Source organism: Protobothrops mucrosquamatus, unplaced genomic scaffold, assembly GCF_001527695.2.
Source record: "Protobothrops mucrosquamatus isolate PMUCROS unplaced genomic scaffold, P.Mucros_1.0 scaffold696, whole genome shotgun sequence".
Lineage (NCBI taxonomy): Eukaryota > Metazoa > Chordata > Lepidosauria > Squamata > Viperidae > Protobothrops > Protobothrops mucrosquamatus.
In genome coordinates this window covers 296,726-317,839 of record NW_015386979.1, presented here as the reverse complement: position 1 = coordinate 317,839, position 21,114 = coordinate 296,726, and the positions used below count along the sequence as shown (strand labels likewise).

Below are 21,114 nucleotides of genomic sequence, written 5' to 3'. Positions count from 1 at the left end.
CTATAATATTTTTGCTATTTAATTGTGTTGAAATTTCTCAAATAATAATTTGAAACAAATCAAACTATCAATATTAGATTACAGATATGGAACATGAGAAGCAAGGAAAAAACAAATAGCTTTTTCAAAAGAAGCTACAGATTAATAGCACTGTAAAACATTTGCTGTTCTAAACTCCCAAAGGAGAAAGCCACATTGTCTTCTTCTTAGAAAACTTACATTTGACACTGCAGAAATTATACTAATACTGCTACACTTTTATATAAACTTTTATATCTTGCCAAATTTCTGAGTCAATAATAGTAGCATACATAAGCACTTTTATACATACATAAGTCCATGTAGGAGCAATATAGTCAGACTGAATTGTTGAATTTAATATTTAGTATTTAATAAAGACTTACCTAAGGTTAGAGATTTGTGTGTGGAACAGAAAATAATAGCCACTGTGTCTGCTGGTGTAAAGCCAGAACTCTTTCTAGGAAAAAAATGTGACAAAAAATTAATATCTCTTCTGCCAAATGTTTGCTAATATTTATTTTAGAGACATTATTGTTTTCAATTTTAATTCAGCTTTGCAGATTTTATTATACTCCCATATGCTTAGCATTTGCGTTTCTAAATTTCAGTCAGACGTGCATAACTTCCCCTTGCTGACTTGAGGTCTGTTGGAAGAGGGTGGTTATAAAGTCACCTTTGCTGACATGGGAGGCATATAAGATAGACCAGAGGTAGGCAACCTTGGCTCTTTTATGACTCGTGGACTTCAACTCCCAGAATTCCTGAGCCAGCTTGGCTGGCTCAGGAATTCTGGGAGCTGAAGTCCACGAGTCATAAAAGAGCCAAGGTTGCCTACCCCTGAGATAGACAGACAGACAGACAGACAGACAGACAGACAGACAGACAGACATACGGATGGACGGACGGACGGACAGATGAATAGATAGATACTTGTATAAAGTAAGTAAAAATACAATAAATTTCTTTGAGAGGTCAAAAGTTGCAATCTGAAAATTAGTGTGGCCAAACATTTTGGAAAAAGCTTTCAAGAATAAATGGTATCCATTTCCTGACCCTCAGTAAATGGATTCAAGTTTTTGGCTCTATTCACTGTGGGCAAACTTTGGGGACCAAAAATGTGGCATTGTGGGGGGAAGGATCTCTACTTTAGCTACATTATTTGTGTGTCGCTTCTGGCCTTGATAAGACTGTGAGGCCCCAGGGGCATAAAGGCCACTTGAGCCTGTCTGGCTTAGTTTGTTTCATTGCATCCTATATCAACCTTTTGGTCTTCAGTTTGAAAAACAGTATAAATGTATATCATCTAAAATTATTTTACTTATATTTGAATTAACAGAACAGCATATCATAATCACATTCTTTAAAAGTAAAAGGCAAATATAGATTGATTTTACTTGCAAATGATCATAAGTTTTATCTTTCATTAAAATAATACAATGGCAAAAAATGGCACTGGCTTTTCATTGGCTTGTGATAATGCCAAATACAGAAAGAAACTATTTTATATAAAGCCTAAATTTTATCTTTCCCTATTTCTTCTTTTCAAAAAAATATTCTGCCTTAGAACTTGAAAGTTTACACATTCTTTGGCATTTTAGTAGGTCACGCTAAATTGATTACCAAATTTGCTTTATTCTGATTACTTATATCTTATTCTTCTTCTTTCTCTTGCAGCAAATTCAAAGATGAAATTACAAAAATGACATTTCTCTTACAAAATCATTTTCTTCAAAGAGAAACCACAAATCTTAACCACAGAATATTAAAAAAAACATTTTCAATCAGAGATAGACTGTAGAAATTAAAAGTGCAAGGAAAAAAAATGGAAAATATAACGTTTGAAAAGTCTTCATCAGGTGCTTATTTTAAACGTAAAATAGTACATGTAGTTTTAGAATTATCCCATCCATCTGCTTTATCTTCTGGTTCTTCCTATTCTTTCAGTTCTGAGGGATCGAAATTTTAAGAGTTTGCTGACTAGCCTCTCACAAGAGCAACAACATCCATATCCAGGAGAATTCTAATTTCTGTAGGCTTAGTCCAATCTAGGCAGGAAACTAAATAAATTCACAATTTCTATATAAGTAGAACAGCATTACTCCAATTCAATTTGAAGTTTGCCTAATATAATATTCACATTTCTGTCCTGAACTTGTTTCATCCAATTAACCTGCTGTCACTTTTTCCATCTGGGTAAATGTCTTATTACTGTTCATCTTTTTATTGAGAAATATGATTTCTGCACAATTATTGGTTTTCTTAGCTGCTTTGTAATTATTTTTTCAAGCTGATATGCATATCATGAAAAAGTCATGCAAGATTCCTTTCCTGACACAGTATCAGTTTTTGATCAGGGCACGATTTTGCTGACATAGTCAAATCTGTGAAGGACTTTATGCAATCATAGAAAACAAGGGTTTCTTTGGCGTCTTCTCTGGAGGAACATCTTAAATATGATAGGTTTTTAGAAGTGATTCTTAGTTTACATGTTTCAGTGTTCCTTTGTTGTAGCAGCAATATATGCATAGATGCCAAATGGGAAATATATAAATCTTAAAGCAACTGATACAATCTATTTTTCTCTACACTCCCATTTAGGAAATATCCAGTACATGGCACAAAAAAAATGTCATTACTGCCCCTGACACTACTCAGTTACATTCCTGTTATCCTCATATGTGTATGATTTTGCATATCAAGGTCATTGCAGCAGACACCCTTATAGATAAAGCTTTGGGGAGCTGACTAGCAAATATCAGAAAGCAAACCCTGGACTCTTCAAAAATGTTGCAAACCTGCTGAACTTTATTCTCTCCAGGTCCTGGATGTTCAGGGACAGGAATTGAAAACAAAAATAGAGACTCCTTAGAGCAGGGGTGTCAAACTGCCGGCCCGTGGGCCGGTTTCATCATACCGGAGCCGCACCCACCCCATTGCCGGCAATGGCAAAAAAGCTCCGATATGTTGTGCGACGTCACATGACGTCGCGAGTTTGACATGTCTGCCTTAGAGCCTAAGCAAACTAAGAATTGAAAGTAATATTCAAAATAAAATGCTTGCAAAAAAGGTAAACTCTTTCAGAATAGCAGTTTAGAGCTTGTTCTTTTGCTCATCCAGCAACAATTACAATCAATAAGCCTTCCAGCTCAGGTATGGGTATATAAGCAGCGCCATACCTCTGCAGTCTCTGGTTCCCTTTCTTCTTTCCTAATGAGACTTTTCAGCATGGGGAACCAATTCTCTTTCTGCCCAGCAATGAGTTGGGCAATGAGCCGCATCAAAACCTGGCAGAGAGAAGAATTTGTTTGCACAGGCCTAATAAGGTCATCCAACAGGTGCTAATTCTGTAGGTTTCTCTTTGGTGTCCTCTGGAATTTGCCAGCTCTCCTCACTCTGATCACCACACTTGAGCCTTCATTACAGCTTTATGTTCAGCAGACACACTCATACTCTGCAGCTGCAGTTTATTCAAAAGGAGTCTGGTGCTGAAAATCACTGATGGCAGTTTCAGTGTGCTTGCCAATTTGCAAAACTGCACAAAAATAGCTTCTTTTCTTTTGAGACATTACCCAAAATGTTAAAAAACTAATCATTGTAAGAAACTGTAGAATCAACTATTAAAAAATACACTGAACACTTGAATGATTTGCATGTGAACTTAATTCTGTTACCTTTATTTATCAAACATTAGTAAGCAAATGTTTGACATATGGCCCTTTCCTTTATTTTTTGCTTTCTTCTCAGGTGCTGCTCAAGAAAAGGATCAAACTGAGCATTACATTCAAGTGACACAAGGCAAATTCCAGTAGGAGGCGATTGAAAAGTCTAATTCTTGCCATAAAATAGAAATCCACTTTATGGGAAAAATTATGACAGCATTATTATTCTTCAGTATCTTTGCAATCTTTGATTTCTTTGCATTGGTTGTAACCACACTGATCTTCTATAAAAACAGCTCATAAAACTAATTTGGATAGTCTTTCAAATTCATCAACTTTTTCTTCACATTTCTTCTCATTAAAAAAAGACATCTTCAGCAAAGGGATTATTTTCAATACTTTGGATAACTAAAAGTTTGTGGTCAAAACACAACATGTTTTCTACTGAATACAATATCCCATCTTTTTAATATATGTCTGTAATATTTGTACTTGTGTAAAGATGTAGTGTACTAGTTTTAGGCAGTCTTCAAGAATTTCCAACCTTTGCCTAATACATACATGTAGCATTATTTCAATATTTTCTGAATATCATATTAGAGGACTCTCTTCACAAAAATAGATGTTCTGTTGATTTATTACTTTTGACATTTATTTTAAATCCAGGGGGTTCAGGACCAGAAACACACATTTGCTGGAAATTCAGAGCCTTCCCCTAAGATAACTGTTATGCCTTCTGAGAATGGCAATGGAACAAATTCAATGCCTTTCAACAGCTTCTTCATGGCATCTCTTTGCTTTTTTCCCCGCTGCATCACTTGCACATTTTGGAATAGTAGTTACGTTGGTTCTTACTTAATCCTCTTTGAACTATTGGTTTCCTTCTCTTATGTATGATGTTTGTTGTTGCACACTACCTATGGCAGGAGTGTCAAACTTGCAACGTCACGTGACTTGTCGTGCCATATCGTGACTTTTTTGCCATTGCTGGCAATGGGGTGGACGCGGTTTCGCTATGATGCATCTGGCCTGCGGGCCGGCAGTTTGACACCCCTGACGTATGGTAAAGACACAGTACTGAAACTGTTCTTGAGAGACTTGCTTGTTCTCCTATTGTCAAAGTCAGCAGAGATAGTTGCTAGTCAATTTCATGGCAAGCTAGAAAGGCAGCTGTTTTGCAGGAAGCATAGCACAAAGACAATGTATTTTTGTAGTTGTTAAATGAATGGAATAATTTGTTTTTATTTTATTAAGATGGAGGGAAAAGCAGGTTTGGTCATTTTTGAGTTAAAGAGCTGTCTTCCTTACAATAACTATCACCTAGTGGCTATCAATCTTGAAAATTCACCACTTCAGCCCAGATACTTAGAATTCAAATATAGGAATATTACTAAGAAGATTGTTGAATAAAACATTAATACACATACATATGAACATGAGATATTTCCTCTATGTTTAAACATATATGGTTTATGGGATTTTTTAAAATAATGGCTAGTTTTTAAATAATAATATAAATTAGGGTAATAGTTATATAACAGTGTCTATAGTTACCTATCAATAATTTTGTGTATTCTCTATAGGTTGCCTAAATAGCTATTTTCCAATCAGATATTTCTTTTCCTAATATATAGCTTCTGCTATTTTATATAGTTATTTTACAACAACTTTAAGACCTGCATTTTTTTTTCAATAGTAGAAAACTATTTCTTGCTTTATTGTTAGGTTGTTTCCCCCCTCTTATTTTACTTTGTATTGTAAGACAATACATGTTTTATTTTATCTGTTTATAGATTTCAAATAAATAAACAACCTGGCTTTGAGAAGTTGTCTTTTTTATTTTGGTCAGTTTATACCAAAGCACTTAGAATCACAAAGAAAGAACAAATCTATCCTATACCCAGGTAGTCTGTCATATAGAAAAAACATTACTGCCATTACTTACCTTGTAGAAAAGAAGAAAGTTAACATCATAAATCCTAGCTGAACTGAAAATACTAAAATAAAAATCAGATTGATGTTAATACACAATACATTCAAATGTGTGCTTTAAGAATATAGTCATTTTCCTATATAAAAAGCTAATACTCTATAAAGTATTAATGCTAATCTTCATTGCCCATATGGTTGTAAGTACACAGATCAGACACTAATATAATTCCACACCTCACTGTATTTTTATATTTAAAATTTAGTAACATCTTTCTTTCTTTCTTTCTTTCTTTCTTTCTTTCTTTTTCTTCCTTTCATTCATTCTTTCTGTCTATCCATCCATCCAAGCAACCAATCAACCAAGCAAACAACCAACCAACTATCTTCCTTTAAAAACATTCTCCAGGCCAAATTTCACACATAGAAGACAACTCATTCTGTTTATGTAAAAACAGAATATCAGAATGCTAGTTTACTAATAATACCCAGCTAGAAAACTTTGATATCATTTTGTTACTTTAAAGCATTTCTGTAATTGTGGATCAGTATCTATCCCTATTAACTGATTAAGAATAGAGGATACTGAAGTACAATAGAAAGTAAATCTAAGACTTGCTATAATTAGTAAATTATGAACATTAAATTGAAGGTAATATTCCCCAACTTGGATTCTTTCCAGATGTGTCAATCTCACAGAATTCTCCATTCTCAATTCTTGGGAGAGAATCTAGGTTGGGGAAATTGCTGAAGACGTCATAGAAGTACTGCACAAAAGCAGTACGCCTCAGAATTTCTTCTTCTTGTGCATGATGCTATTGTCAGTTCTTGTAACAGTCCATCATCTATGTGATATTAGAATCTACAACTGCTGTTTACACGGAAGGCAGTTCTTATCAATAAACTTATTTTTTAAAAGAACAATTCTTTTCAAAGTTGTACCTTGTTCTAGTATTTTATCTTATCTTAATAGTAATTTTATTTTTAAAATATTTAATAACAGGGAAATGTTGTTATTAGATAATCAATCAATCAATCAATCAATCAATCAAATACATAAATAAATAAGGTGACTAGTAATGTCCATTTACAAAAATACTGAAGGATTATTGCTATATAAAATTATACTATTTTTGTAGACCGCAATAGTACATATTTTAATTGAAATCACTTCATTCTACTGAAGTATTACCAATATATTTAAAGGCACAGATTGGCATTAAGACATTAAAAAGAATATAAACCTTCCAAAAATACAATCAGAGACAAAAGTATTAAATAGATGGCTATTCTATTTCAAAAAAGTTTTTTAATTATTTTGTATTATACTGATCTTTGACCGAAATAAACTTTGAATAGATTGCTAAAGACATGCATATATTGTTCAGTGTACCTAAAACTCTGGCCACAACACAGAGAAACTCAGTACAGTATATATTTTCCAGATTATTTTGGTCCTCACTTCCTGGAATAAGAATACACAGCTCTTTGAAAAATGCCCAAAGCATAAATAGTACTTACTTATAAAAACTATTATGATCAGGCTAAATTTATCAAGATCAATATTTGGATTAGAGAAAGTATCACAGAATGTTGTATAGATGATCATCAAGAGTACACAACTGCTGATAGCACCAAATGGAGGCTTCCTTCTCTCAAGCCATTCCTTGATGTATCTTCGGACAATCTGAAACACAAGGAAATGAACCAACAGGTTGCCTCTTTTCAATGCACACAGGGAGCCAAGCAGGGTATCATAAAATGAATCTGACAGTGGAAAGTCATAAAGAGAACAGAATAAATTGGATGATAGCCACAATGGATTTCAAAGTTTCTCTGCCACATAACACTTCTTCTGGGGAATTTAACATTTGTAGTGCAACTTCCATTGGGTATCCATGAGGAGAATATATTTTCAACTATGTTCAAATCTATCCTTAATCATGCCAAATGTTCTTTGCTAGCTGTCACTGAGACATACCCATTAAGTCTCCCCAAAGTTTATCTCCTATGCTAATACAAATGGATGTATATAATTATCATAATCCCCGTTGAATCAACAGACAATACCAAGTATAACTTGGGGAATCTTAAAAATCTGACATCCTCAGGAATTCCACGAGAGCAGATAATCAAAAGTGATCCATGGAACATTTAAATATTTAAGTAGCTAGTAATGCACCAGAAGTTTTAATTAAATTATAACTCATGCTTGAAAAGCAAAAGTGCATGCATTTTGGGAGCTTAAATAATTCAGAGTTTGAAGATCTAGATTTTCTGAATCCTAAAACAAATTCCAAATGTATACTTCTACAGTATCAGATTCACACAAGGTAAGTAAATTGACAGTGTTTAATGTAACTGCTCACATTCAAGACTGGGAAAATAAAATAAAATTAGTTTTTCAATCAGTTTTAATGCTTATTAATGCTACCACAGAAAGCTTCTGTAAGTAGATTGATCATTGTGATAGATATCATATTTTAATATAATTAATCCCAATGTCTTTCGTAATTGTTTGAACGAATAGTTACTTATGAAATAATGTTAAAAACATATCCCAGTTTTTGGTGAAGAATGTTCATAAACAATATCTAGCTCATAATATCATTACCCAATTCCTATGTGGAGGAAATCACAAGGTATAAAATTTATCTATGTGATTTACACAGAGATAATTAAAGCTCTATATTAGCTTATTCAATATTCCAGATAGTGTATTGAGCTGGTATCTTCTCATATGTTGTAAAAAACACAACAGACTTAAATGAATTTGATGAAACTGTGAACTGAATCCATTTTTTGGTAATCAAATTGCAGGACTTCTCAAGATATGTTTAAACAAAGTACTCAAGACATGGATAGGTCATATAATTTTCCTTTATAATATAACTATAATATTAATGTTAATTAACATGAGAAAAATAATCAAATCTAAATGAGAAAATCCTAAAATAAAATCAAACAAGCTATCAGATTTTCAAAAAGAATATTATCTGACTAATTTAATCTTGAATATAAAAATATTTTTACTGTTTGTTTGGCCAAAACATTAAATAAATTCATTGCAAATTGTATTAATTCAGATGAAGATGAATTTATTAAACGTAGATAAATAGAAATCCCATCAGAAGAATTTTAAATTATATTTTCATGGGAAATGAGCTCAAAACAGACCAAATATCTCTTTAAATTGGTAGGGAAATATCAAATAGGAAAAAAGTTATTTCATTTATTATATAAATCTCTAGCTTTCCACATATGCAATTCAAAACATTTCACAGTAAGTACATCCATAAACTTTCACCATAGTAGCTGGAACCTGTAACTCCCAAGTTACATCTGAAAGTCAACATTCGAAAACCATTTTTTTAAAGTCAACTACATATATTGAAAATGTGGCAATCTTGCCCATCTCCTTCCATTTCATTATTTTTACTAGTTACAGCTCATCATTTTAATGAAGAAATATCTGTAGGGAATGAAAGGGCAAAGTTATATATTTAAGGAAAGTTATAAGTTATGTATTGTAAAGAAGTTTGTTTTCTAATGTTCAACCTCCCTGTTTTAATTCAATACCAATGTGATCCTTTTCCTACTTTCAATATAATGAGTTATTAAAAAGCATTTTACCAATTATGAAAAATAATTTAAGATATCAATGTTAACAAAAGGGTTAGCACGTAAACTCTATACATTTTGTTGCTCTTGAATATAAGATTCTGCCATGGAATGGGTTAAAATTACTGACAGTCACTGAAGATGGGGATTGGAGTAAGATGCAAATTTCCAAGCCTCCATTCTCACTCTTTGGCCAAATTAAATAAAATTATATCAAAATAATTTGGAGATGATAACTGAGTCAATTTAAACTGACATATATAACTAAAGTACGTTATGCTCTGCTTGAAATAATGAAATCAGAAGTCATGTAGTTTCTCCCTTTGGTGGATATGGCCAAGGAACAGAAAAGTCTAGGATTTGGTATTTAGACATATGGGTAAAATTATCAGTCAGGTAATCAAACCAGATCCAAAATTAAGTCTGTTAGGAAAATTCACTGAAAAAAAGAAAGAAGAACATAATGTTATGGCCTGATTTGGAAGAGCCAATCTTGCCAAGACCTCTACAACTGAAGAAATACTTAAGGCAAGACAGTCCCTATCAGCCAGCCTCAAGTTTCAGCCCAAGTCTCTGATCCAGATTTAGCAATGCCGCCAGCAACCAATCAGAATGATAAGAGTTTTGGGGCAAATCAGAGAGGACACTGAATCATTTGGTTTACAAGGGAGAATACTTTTGGAATAAAGATTTATTTAAAAATAGCTCACTATGACTGGATCCCCTTGTAGTAAGGTTAGGACTGAGGACACAGGAAAGTTCCAGCCTTCTCTATACTACTATGGGGGTGATGGACTGCTGAAAGCGATGTTTGTGGAACCTGATATTCTCATGGTTGAATTTGAGGGACTGATAGACCATTTTGCTGCCTGTATTGATTTTCAATTTCTTTCTCCTACTCTCTGAAATCTCAATTAGGATTAAGATGCTTTGGCTTTGACTTTTGGATTGATTATTTTCTGCCTGTGTTTCTGTCTCTCACTATAAGTTATTCCCCCTTGTCATTAGATCCTAGAAGTCCAATAACATTTTTGACACAGAGTATGTTCCTTCTCATTGGCCACCATCTCACGGTCTGCCTCCACTCCCCAGGAGAACCTTCTCATACTGGCTTTATTGCTTTGTCTAAAAAGCTGGAATTAAAATTTTTATACTAGGCCTTGCTCTTTTGGAACCTTAAATAGATAGAGAAAAAAACAGCCATTATTTTATTATTTTATTCTTTAAAAAATGTATAACAAAACATAGGGCTATCTTTTCCCTTTTCCATGAAAATTTCTAGGGCGAGAAAACAGCAGGATGTTTCTCTCCAGCATGTGGGAAACCTGTCTTGATGAAGAATATTACAAAAACAAGCCTAGAGGAAACTTTCTCACTGCAACAGAATCTCTCCCTCCTTTGTAAGCTGCATATGATTTAGAAAAGGACAGAATAGTTGGAATTCCTCATAATGGGTGAAGAAAACAATGCAGCCCACTCCCAATGTGCTAAATAACTTTTGAAATAGTATTTATGCAACTTTAATTAATCAGAAATATACATGTATAGTATTAACTGCAGCAAGAACTGTATTTGACCAATATTGGAAAAATGAAAACTTACCAATGGAAGAAGAACTAATTAAGAAAATTTTAGATTGTGCACAAATGGACAGATTGACATTAAAGATAAAAGAGAAAGAAGACTCAGCGTACTTTAAAACATGGGACAATTTTTACCAATGGCTAGAAAAGCAAGTTAGAGAGAAAGGAACGTGATATGTACTAAGTAACATTGAATATATAGTAGTAAAAGATTACTGAGCAATTAGCTAATATATTGATTATGATAATATAGAAATTAACTCTTACTGTTTTCTAAATACATGAACCCAGACAATATGCTGTTTGCTAAATATTAAGAATGTTATTTTAAAAAAACCCAACCCTAATCCTAACCTTACAAAATTAATAAAACATATACAAAAAAAGAGAAATATACATGTATACATTTTTTAGAAAAATTCTACAAATTAATTTAATGGACAATTTTAGCCTGAATACAATTATGTCTTAGGAAGAAAATTATTTTCAGGATGCAAATAATAGAGCAGGTGTTAATACCTTCTTGGAAGCAAAAGCAGGGCTTTCCTTCAGACTACATCAAATGAGGTGGTAATTTTTTAAAAAGATAATTAATACAGATTAAATGCATAATTTTAACAGAAGGAATTTAATGGCAGGAGGTGAAATAGTTCAATAAAGAGATGCTGAGCAAGCAGTCAAGTATGAAATACCTCAACTATGTAATTTTCTTGCTCAGTCCATATTTGCAAAAATATTGTACTTTATTTCATTCTCTGTGCTTACTTATTTTTTTGTATTATAAGGGAAAAAAAGAAAGTAGCAACCCTGGGAAAACATGAACTGATTTCAAATGAATTGTTATATTACTTGAAATAATTCCAAATCTTACCACGTTGATTCCACTATAAAGTCTTCTCTGGAAGGACTATTGTTTCCATAATTATGACAAAAAACCCCTCACACTTTCAGGATATCTTAAATAATAACTAACAGTTTTAAAAATTATGCAAGTATGGAGTTGACAAAGTGTTCTCCTTTAATACTAGAACTCAAGGTAATTCTAGAAATTGACTGCAGGAACATGATTTAAAACAAAACAAATATTTCTTCAAAAAAGTTACAAGCAAAATATTTTCAAGATTTAGAATATGGAAAAGGAATTATGTAATCCTCAGTTCTTTAGATACCTGCTTCCCTCCCTTGATTTTTTCCAGATCAAAAAGCAGCCAGCATTTCCTCTGAAATGGGCAACAATGTTGACATTTTTTCTTCTATTTGTAATATTTCTGCAAGTACTGTATCCACCAGAGGGATTTCCTGGCTGATCTCCCTGTGTTTATCTTTGGCTGTTCAATTTTGTCCAAAAATCATTCACAAACTATTTATTTCTCACCCACAAATATTTAACATCTTTCTCATAGTTCATGGAGTTATGTTTTATATATTACTTACAACTGTTTTTTCTTAACTGCCACACACAAACACACACACACACACACACACACAGTATTTTAAACAAATCCTCTGTCTTCTCATATACTTCAATTCTTTCAAGTTTCTTTACCTCAGAGAGCACAAATAGAAAAAAAAATCAGGTTCATATAAAGGCCAAATATGTGTGTGCACTTGTACACAGAGGAAAGAGATAATGAAAAAAGAGGAACATGGAGAAAATTCTGATCCTATTCTACTTGCCTGTAGTCTGTATCTACAATGAGTTGCTCAAAGAGAGTTTAGTCCTTGACATTTCAAAAGCTTCATCTTTATCTATAAGATCATAACAGAAAACCTTTTCTAAAAAATAGGCAGTCTGAGAAGCAATAAAGAAATCAGAAGGTTTACTTTGCATTAAGAGAAAACACAAATATTCCATATTTCCAGTCTCAAACTGTTACAAGCCTTAACGTAGACATGTCAAACTCGCAACGGCATGCAACATATCGGAGCTTTTTCGCCATTGCCAGCAATGGGGTGGGTATGGTTTCCCGATGATGCATCCGGCCCACGGGTCGGCAGTTTGACACCCCTGCCTTAATGCATAACACTGCTGGATGCCTGACACTTTTTGTATAAGCATAGTATTTCATCATGTGATACGCATTGCTTAAAATGGTTCTTCCATAGCAAAATACCATGCTATAGGGATAATTAACACATTTGGATAGATGATAGACAGTCAGACAGACATAGATCTCACAGATACTCACGGAAATAATTCCAGATACTGCCAGCAAATGTTTGAAACAATGGAAGAGGTGTTTAAGGCTTAATTGCTATGTGGGATTGGGACTAAGAAGAGGTCACTGCAGACCACATGTATAAAATTCTGTATAAGCAATATACTTTTTGATTCCACACATGGTTCTCTTATGAATCCTGAGCATCTTCTTCTGACCCCTCTAGTTCTAAGAGAGATAAAATCTCTAGAGACTTCTCTGGCTCTAAAGCAGGGGTGTCAAACTGCCAGCCCACGGGCCGGATGCATCATAGCGAAACCGCACCCACCACATTGCCAGCAATGGCAAAAAAGTCACGATACGTCGCGACAGGTCATGTGACGTTGCGAGTTTGACACCCCTGCTCTAGAGGTTGGAGCCAGGTCTGAGGTAAGAGCTAAGAAAGAAAGGCTAAAACCAAAAACAACAAACCAAACAAAGCTGCTTCCTTTAAAAAAAAAAAAAATCTGGGCAGGAACTGAAAGGATGGATAACTGATTCATATTAAACAAGAATTACTTACCTTGAAAATAACATGTTACAAAAATTCGGAAAGTAAATGAAAATTTTAAAGATTCAGTGCCCTGCCTATTCAATTGCAGAAATAATTAACATTTTCTAACACAATAAAGCAAGATTAGCCTATAGAAGCTTTCATGGAAAAATATAAACATGTAAGATTTTATCACTGTAGCCAGATGATAATTTTGAAATTACAGATAATTATGTGTGCAAGTTTCTTTTTCCATTCAGCTTTAAAATCTAAGCATTGTTGTGAATTTCCCTGGTGTGGGACCATATTATGCACATAGCACAGCACTTAGAAAACTTAAAACATAAAGCAAAGAAGATAATGGTTTTTACAGATGTTCTTCCAGTACACAATTCAGAAATGGAAGCTTCAAAACAAAAGTTGTAAACAAAAAGGAACTGGATCCTTTTTTGAAAAACAGCTATGTTTTGTTTATTCTTAGATCCAAATGTAAAAAAAAAGTGTTATGAGCCAAATGCTGCTTATAAGTTTGTTGTTTTAGGATCTTATGAAGTAAATAAATTGAAGTATTTTATAAGTCTTTCTAATTTTTCCTTGTTTTAGATGGGGTTAGGCTGACCTGACTAGGGGTGAGGAATTTTCTGTAAGGTGATTTATTTCAATAAGCCTTATTTAGAAATATTAGCAGGTATTTGTTTCCATTTTATGTTTCTTTTTCTTTGGTTCTTCTAGTTCTTTCATCCTTTGTCTTTTTAAAACTTTTGTTTTAAATTTTTGTTTCCATTTTATTTTTTTTTCTTGGGGTTTGTCTGTTTTTTTATATTTTTTGTTCCTTCTTAAAAAGTTATGTCAGCCATGTTTTTATTTTCCTTTATTATTGGTGTCATGTAAGCCTATGAGCTTGGTGGAATGTAGAAGACCTTAGATAGCCCCCTCAGATAGAATTACCAAATTTGACAATTTAAAACAAAGGCAGAATTTAGAAGACAACAGGGAGTAAAAAAAGAAGTTGAAAAAAACAGTGGACTACCTGATTAGCTGCTGCATCACATAAACTGACTACAAACAATAATGACAAAGTAGCAACAATGGTATTGGAATATCTTGAAGAAATGCTACTTGCCACTAAGCAAGATGAAGAAGATAAAGTGCTCTATGATGTAAAATTCAAACAGACAAGCATCTGCTAACACTCCAGACTTAACAACTGTCAAAAAAAGATGACAAAAAGTCTGGATAGTGGACTTTGCAATACCAGGACACAGAAGCATAGAAATAACTGGGAAAATAATATAATATAAAGACCTGCAAATAGAAGTATAATGACTATGGCAAAAGAAAGCAAAGATAATCCCAACAGTAATAGGTGCCTTGGTGCAATCCCCAAACACAAGGCGCACCACTTGAATACCATTGGCATTGACAAAATCACCATCAATCAGTTGCAAAAGGCAGTTTAAACAACAACATCTGCCTATGCCAGCTCCTTGGTAAGGACTGGATAAATGTACAAAAATGCCAAGTCCAGTCTAAACATCTGGCTGACTGTGATCAACTGTAGTAATAATAAAGCTGTTTCATTTTCATATGATTTATGCATGGGAGTCAAGCAGCTTAATTTGCAATACAGAATGGCATTTACTCATATGATATGGGCTTGTCCTGGCATACACAATTCTACATGGAGTAGACTACTTACGGGTTTGAAATGAAATATTTATTCCAATGGTTCTTATTTTTATTTTTTCTTAAATATATAATGATAGTTCCCCAAGCTTTGCCAGCATAAGAAACATGTTGTATGGGCAAAGGTCTGTGTAATTTGAATCCTTCCCAATCAAGATTCTAAACCATATAGAGGGTTTACACAAGCATGGGAAGCTCATTGCTTTAGATTATTCATCTGAAAATGGAGGTGCAAGAGGATCAGGTGAAGGAGACACAAATGAGAAATATATCCGATCTGTGAGGATTCACTTTATTCCTCCTAAGATTACTATTGTGTTAAGCTGGAATACTGTAAGATGCCAAGATGTAACTTGTTTTAACATGGTAATTATGTTAACACAGAGATACAGTCCACTAAATTAAATAGACATCTGTGCTAATTCCATAAATAGGGAACTTTTGGGGTTTGGGATAATTTGAAATTTAAAGAGTGGGGGGTGGGGTGGGCAGGTTCACTTACAAAATGGCTGTCATAGAAACTTACCCATGAGACAATGGCTGCTATGGTGCTTCAGCCATAAAACACATTTCCTTGAAGGCAAAGTAGCCCCCCTGCATACTTCTCTTAAATAAATAATATTTAAAAGTTGGAGGATGGGGAAAGTAATATAGGCATCAATAGAAATGTCTGTGAATACTTTACTCTTTCACTAATAAAGTATATCAGTGCTTTCCCCCATTTTATAGCAGACTATGAGGAACTGTTCTAACAAAAAAAAATTACACGCTCTTATTTCATTTCTATATCTTCTTTCTCAATGTTACCACTTGCATTCCACATTAGCTCTTAACTAAAGAGAACAGTCCATTTTGTTCTGCTCATCGTTTACAGATACTTTTTCATTGCCATTCTCAATGCTTTTATCAGGAGCCTAATCTGTGAGATTAACAGCACTGGATGCAGAAATGGCTATAAATTTACCTAGTTTCTTAAACTGAAGTCTAATCCTATCAGATTAAACCCATTAAGCTTTTGAATTGGGACCTTTGGAATGTGTACCTTTCAAACCAATATCACCCAAGAAATTGTTCCTTGTCACACAGAACCAAATGTAATCTGCTCATACAGGTGGAAAATATCTGATATAGCCTTCACTCAAGAAAGGAGTTACGGCTCAGAGAAATGACCTGGTTACAGGGCAGTCCTAGATTTCTCTGGAGCTTTCTTGGTGCTCACTGTAACTTTCCTCTTTGCTTCATAATGCTTCATCTGCTCTATTTGTTTGTCACAGTTAAGAGAAGAAGCAGAACAGATAAAACACAGAAAAGAATATGATTGCTGCTATACTCAAATTGATGCTTTTGGCTAAACCTTATAGCTTTAATGAGGATTTTAAGAAATAATTGAATCAATATAAGACATTAAGATGTGTAAAATGGTTACTGTACAAAACATGTGTATAAAACCATTTTGGACAGTTTGCCTTGGAATTGAAACATGCACATTGTTTTGGAAATAGAATGAAATGGGTCTGTTTTGTTCTGAATATAGCTCAAAACATGACTGGTCTGTACAAAGTGTCTTGCTGGCAGGAAGAGCTAAAGACATTGACAGAAGCAGTATTAGAGGAGAGACATAGGATGGGGGGGGGGGCAGGTGAGGTGCTGCAAAGATGGAAGGAATGGTTTGATAGAATATGCCATCCCTCCACTAAAGGGACACCAACTTTCCAGAGCCTTGCTTTCCCTTTCCACACCAATATACTGTATTGGCCACCTAAACTTGCTATGGACTAACTTTACAAAGCCTTGCTTTCCCTTTTCACCACCAAAAGGACATCTTTGGTGGTGGAAAGGGAAAGCAAGGCACTGGAAAATTTGTCTGTAGCAAGATTAAGTGGCCTACATATTGAGATCTGCTGAAGTGGCGATGGATTATCATGCAACTGTCTTGCTCTATTCACTGAGTGAAATCACTCCAAGATCCCTACAAGATTTGTTTCAGCTGAAACCCAGAACACAAGCATTCCAGGATTCATTCTACCAATTGTGATCATCTGGAATGTCTCAGTGGAATGCAATGCAATGTATCTACTTGGAGTTCAGAAAAAAGCAATTGTTTGTTTTGTTTTGTGCACATCCAACCAGGAACCTTTAGTAGAATAAGAGGTTAAACTTCAAATTTCTTCAACAGAAATAAAACAATCTAGCATCACTTTAAAATATACTTACTGAGCATTATGGAGAATGTTAACATTATTTGTGGTTCAGAAATTGCATTAAGACGTAATCTGGTTTGTTTGTAAACTATAGTTTATAATTTAATATGAGATGTGAACACAAGTCTTGTGGCTTATTTAGCAAGTCCCAAATGATGGCTTAGTATATGAAGCTAGTGATTGTGTTCATGCTTCATACATAAACCTTTTAGACAATTTTGTACTGAAACAAAACCATCTAACAAACTTATGGTTTCAATTACACAAAACCATATGTTCATATTTTAAATTAGTGCAATTGTAATAACTAATTTGTGTTTTAGTTAAGGATAATTTAATATAAAGTCCTTATTCCTGACTGGCAAACAGATTACCAATGGGCAACTAGAGAATGCGTGAATGATAATGTACAGACATGGCTTTTATTATTTATTCATAGAGAACAGTGGGTTTCGATGTGCGCCTTTGAAAAATGTTCAAACTGGTGGAATATAATAAAAGCACTGTGGAAAATTCTATTTCATTAACTTTTAATCATAAATCACTCTTTAAAATAAAACATAAAATAAAAGTCTGTCAGAAGCACTTAGGTCTAGAAAGTAGAGAAGGACAGCAGGAAAAAAAAGGGAAATATTACCAGGACATTCATTTTTTTCCAGCTGTCTGAAACTTTCCTGCTAAAATGAGACAACCCAAACAAAAAAACCCACATTTTTTGCCTAGACATATGGGTTTAGGCCAATATGGTTGAGAGATAAATACAAAATACTGCATCTTATTGAGATAAAGATACTTTGCTATATGCGGCATAAAATGTGAGAAACTGTGGCACATCATGTACTAAGCCTTCAAAAATAGTCTCCAGGGATACAACAACACAGATCTATCCTGCTCTGCAATAATATAAAAATCAAGTCAAGACTGTAGCAAATCACTTTTTATATGAAGATTTCTATTACGTTTTTATTCTGTAACCTGTCCAGTTCTTAGTCAAACATTTTTCACCCTCTATTAAAAAAAAGCCATCACTTTTATGACCGGTTTGCTGGTCCTTCCACATCAGACAGGGAATTGGACTATATCTCAGTCATGAGATTATTATGTATCTTTCATGTGTTTTTCAATTTTATTGTTTTTTCCAAGCAAAAATTGTAATGAAACCATTGAGTATACACACATTTTCAGAGAGGAATATTACCTAACTTTGATGTGTATTTTTAATTGCCAACCCTGTTAAACAACTGAATATTGAATATTTAACATTTTATACTCTGATCAAATGGCAAGACTTGGTCACTAGAGTATGTAAACCATCAGTGGTTATTTCATACAGATATCAATCTTGCACACATATCTATAGAATTACTGGATTCCAAGAGTGATCATATGATATAAGCCACCCAGTGACTTATTTACTATGTTCATTAGAAAATGCTTAGTATGTAGAAGGTTGAAGGCTATCCTACCCTGTGAATAGTGGCCCATTTCAGACTTAGACCAGCCTGTGGTTATGTATTTGTCAACTCAAAGTCCTCAAAGAACCCCAGCTGAGACATGACTTAGAGCAAAAAAACATAAGCTGCCTTGCATGCATGAAGCAGTATGTTATGCTCAGCAGGGCAAATAAGATTACATAGTCAGGTTTTTTTTTTAATTCAGCTTTGCTAATCAAAAGACTTCATATCACTTGCCAAAAATGGAGAATCACACCCCACTCTTTGATGTGACTCAATTAGAGTTCTGCAAAGCACTAGCAAAGTCCTAGTCATAAATATTGAAGTTCTTTCCCCAACTGCTAGATTCCCTGTCACCAAGCTTTTGGAAACCGAGAAAGAGAAATAGAGAATAGAATTAAGTTCAAATAATTAATGAAAAAAATCATCCCATGAAATTCAGCATCAAAAAACATCCTTGGCTAATACTCTTTTTTTCTGTCTGAATGGTATTTACTGTATAGTTTATCTTCCTTTAAGCAAAAAGAGAAAGCGAGAAATGTTACATTATTAGGAGATAAGGATGTTCTTTTTTTTACATAATGTATATCCTGTGCGTCTGCCTCCTGATGACCTTTTGTTGTTATTGTTCAAAAGCATGAATCTCTATGCTTAAAATGTTCATCTTCATCATCCCCCAAATAACATGCAAATGCCTCTGTGTGCCTCCACATACATATATTTATCTTAGTTCAGATTTAGGAATCAAGAAACTGTGTACAAAGACAAAAACATATCTATCTATGATCTAAAGCAAGGGTCCCCAACCCTTGATCCATGCACTGGCTGTGGTATGTCAGGAAACAGGCTGCGCAAACAAGCAAAACCCAATCTGTGGGATGTAGTCAGCACACGAAACCATGCCCACTCCGGTCCACAGAAAAACCTCTCTCCGTGGAACCGGTCCCTGGTGCCCAAAAGATTGGGGTATACAGGAAGTTTTTCAGACAGACCGGTCTGATTGATTACACCTTGACATTTTAACTGCTTTACTGCAGTTTTACTTTTTACAATATCTTTTGCCTTGCAGCCCCCCAACTAGGGGCGTTAAGCAGGCTCAAGTCGCAACTGAGAAACATTTAAATCCAAATTGTCTATAAGGCTGTATAGGAATTTGCTTCAGATGTATAACACTGAAGAAAATTAAGTAATGTGGAACCCCCAATGAGGCTAGATTTATTTATTTCATCACTATTTCACTTGTAAGTATGACTCCTAACTGTACGTCTCCCTGAATTTATTACAAAAAATGTGTTTTTTAATAAGTCTAATGATGTTAATACAAATGTCCCCATAGAGTCTCTGAACAAAGTGTAAAAACATCTTTTTTTATTGGTGTGGTTCTAATTGGTAATGGTATTAGGACACAAGGATCCAGATTTAACTATGGTTTCATGTCCTTCAACTACTTTAGTTTTATATTAGGAAGATGAGTGCACAAGGCTTTTATTTTGTTTTATACATAAACATAACTAGCCGCAATTTGAGAACAGGTAGCCAAAATACTTATTTTTTGTAAATAAACAGAACTAGTTTTGGGGCACAGTCTTATACTTCAGCACATAAGTTTGCAGGACTATTTTCTTTGTACTGGTTCTCTTTGCAACTCTAGCAAGTGAAGTGGCTTAGAGATGCTGTCCTCATTTTCACTGTTCCTGAATCAGACGACAATTTTGTCCCTCCTTCAGGTACATAGTATTTATTTTGACGCTAAGAAGGTATGTTTTGCGGAAAGCAGATGTTCATTCTCAACACAATTCTGTTATTAAAATTTATTTTTAGAGAGCTCTTCTTAAGTGCAAAACAGTTTTCTTTTACAACTCCAGAAATGAACCTACCTGTCCAATTATGAGTGGAACCACAACAGTCATGAACAGCTGTGAGAATATAGATGAAAAAGGCACAGAAGAGGAGGATCCAAGCTATGAGACAAAATGAAGTGCAAGATTAATACAGGATTTTAATTACAGTTGACTTAATAATGAATTTGTTTAGATCAACAGTGCAGTATCTCTATACAGCCCCTGCAGCATTCCAACAATTATATTTATGTGGGTTGTGTGTGTCTCTGCGTTTAAATTGCTGAAATATTGTAAGAGCAGAGAAATCACATAAGATGTTGACATTCTTGGGAGAGCAAGATCTGGAATGAAAATATCCTCAGGAAGGTCTTAAAGCTCAATGACTGACCTAATCCTCTATCAAAGAATTAATGATTCGTCAGTCATTA

At 34.1% G+C, this 21,114-nt stretch overlaps 1 protein-coding gene across 1 annotated transcript in view; it reads right to left on the bottom strand.

Annotated features, from left to right (window-relative positions):
* Positions 1–5,951: 5,951 nt before the first annotated feature.
* The window catches only part of SLC10A7 (solute carrier family 10 member 7), a 116,164-nt gene continuing 101,001 nt past the window's right edge, over positions 5,952–21,114 (bottom strand). Inside the window, exons 7-8 of the mRNA XM_015818188.1 lie at positions 20,723–20,806; positions 5,952–7,296 (exon numbers count right to left, since the gene is read on the bottom strand). Coding sequence (XP_015673674.1) covers positions 7,003–7,296; positions 20,723–20,806 — 378 coding nt within the window. The 3' untranslated portion in view covers positions 5,952–7,002. The remainder of the gene's footprint in view (positions 7,297–20,722; positions 20,807–21,114) is intronic.